General features: G+C 35.0%; 1 protein-coding gene across 1 annotated transcript; it reads right to left on the minus strand.

Annotated features, from left to right (window-relative positions):
- Positions 1-697: 697 nt before the first annotated feature.
- LOC103521654 lies at positions 698-1,669 on the minus strand. Its single transcript, XM_008486766.1, has one exon. It carries the CDS (start codon positions 1,667-1,669, stop codon positions 698-700), a length of 972 nt encoding a protein of 323 aa, XP_008484988.1.
- Between the last annotated feature and the right edge of the window lie 556 nt (positions 1,670-2,225).

Genomic DNA, 2,225 nt, shown 5'->3' on the forward strand with positions numbered 1-2,225 from the left:
CTACTAAAAATGACGACAAGACGAAATTCTAGGTTACAATCAATTGAAAATTCTTCACATTTTTTTTATTTATTTATATTTTTCAAAATTTCAAAATGGTGTTCAGAACTGGCGGGAATTTAAATTGAGGTGATGCGAATTTAAATTAAGGGCGCAAACATTCCCCCAGCTTTGAAGGAATTAAGATCTTCAACAACTTAAAAGACCCAAATAATCAAGCATTAAATTAATAGCTAAAGTTACAAGTTAACTAACTACAAGGATAACTAGTTATCAACTGCCTGATAAGATGAGAAAATATTAATAATTTACCTAATTATTAAATTGATTACAATAATTGAGAAAATGAGAGAAAAAAAAAAAAAAATAATAATAAAATAAGGAACAATATTTCCTACTTAGAATCCACCAACTTGGGAAGAAAAGAAAATATAAGTATTAATAATCAGGACAATTAAAATTATAAACAATATTAGCCCAGAACATTTGATCTTTCTTATCATCCCAAGGGTAGAGAAAACATGAAAAAAAAAAAGTAAATGTTCAACATAGAGTTGAAAAAACAGAAAAAGGAAAAAAAAATCACAAATAATTACCAATTCACATTAGTTTGGAATTATTAATCAATAATAAATTTTAAATAAAATTATGAATAAAAGCAAAACTAGCAATAATTTTATTTTTCTTTGAATAAAAATTACTGGGTAGGTAAGGGAGCTAATTTCACAACAGGTCTCTTGAATTCACCCTTGGTAGTCCTCACAGAGGCCACTCGAATCACACCATCTTTCCCAGGAAAGACCTGAGTTATGACACCACGGGGCCAACTCAATGGAGCTGCATTGTCCTGTTTTATCAGCACAACCATGCCTGGCACAACAGGCGTGGAATTCGAATTCCACTTCTCCCTAGCCTGAAGCTGAGATAAGTATTCAAGCGACCATCTAGCCCAAAATGACTGTACAAGTTGATCAATAAGTTGAAACCTAGTCAATCTATTTATCTTAACATCTGTCACATCTACCGCAGGAATACAGTTGAGAGGTGTCAGTGTAAGAAAATGATTTGGGGTTAAAATCTCTCCATCTGTGGGGTCAGAACTGAGACTACACAGAGGGCGAGAGTTTAACAAACTTTCAATCTGTACAGTTAGAGTGAGTAACTCTTCGTAGGATAGCAATTGATCTCCGACCACCTTTAACAAATGTGTTTTAAATGATCGGACCTGGGCTTCAAAGATCCCTCCAAAATGAGGGGAAGAGGCGGGGTTGAAACGCCACTCAATCCTATTTTCTGACAACTCATGACTGAACTCCTTTTTATAATTATCAGATTCTAAGAAATTATAAATTTCGTCCAGTTGGTTTTTAGCACCTACAAAGTTTGTGCCATTATCAGATAACATAGTTTTAACAGGACCACGTCTGCTTAGAAAACGTTTAAAAGCATTAAGGAAGGTAGGAGTAGACAAGTCAGAAGCCACCTCAAGATGTATGGCCTTAGTTGCCAAACAGATAAACAAACAAATGTAAGCCTTCTGACTTCTCTGTCCTCTCTTCCCCGACAGTGTAATCATAAGAGGACCCAAATAGTCACATGCTGTGTTGACAAAAGGTTTAGCTTCCACAACCCTAGTGGCTGGTAGCTCGCCCATCTTAGGATAGGTCATTTTAGGTGAATACCTAAAGCAAAGATTGCAAGACTGATAACGTTTTCTAACCAAATTCCTACCACCTATGATCCAATATTTTTGTCTTACTAATGACAATAATAAATGTGGTCCAGTATGAAAGTTTTTCCTATGTATGTGATCAACAATAAGATCAACAACATGAAATTTGGAGGGTAATAAAATAGGGTGCTGTTGATCATAATGTAGCTGAGAGTGACCTAATCTACCACCAACTCTAAGAATATTATCATCATCAAGAAAGGGACATAATTTTCTCAGATAATTACTACACACCAAGCACGCATATGTGTGTTGTTGAGTATTGAGGATATCTACAAAAGGTGCATACCTTTATGTATGCTATTGAGTATGCTATGTATGTATGTTATTGAGACCATTGAGAGATTGTTCACGGAATGATTTCATCCATGTAGGTCTTGATTTGAGGATTGTCGGTAACTCGGTAGGTTGATTTGAAATGAATCCCCCAGCTGTGTTGGATTGTCTTTGAATGGCAAGGGAACACTATAAACACCATTAATATCTCTTTTCA

The sequence above is a fragment of the Diaphorina citri genome, unplaced genomic scaffold (genome assembly GCF_000475195.1).
Source record: "Diaphorina citri unplaced genomic scaffold, Diaci psyllid genome assembly version 1.1 scaffold5657, whole genome shotgun sequence".
In the NCBI taxonomy this organism is placed as follows: Eukaryota; Metazoa; Arthropoda; class Insecta; order Hemiptera; family Psyllidae; genus Diaphorina; species Diaphorina citri.

Coding starts and splice junctions, on each gene's coding strand:
- LOC103521654 (XM_008486766.1), bottom strand. CDS start 1,669: ATGACCTATCCTAAGATGGGCGAGCTACCAGCCACTAGGGTTGTGGAA.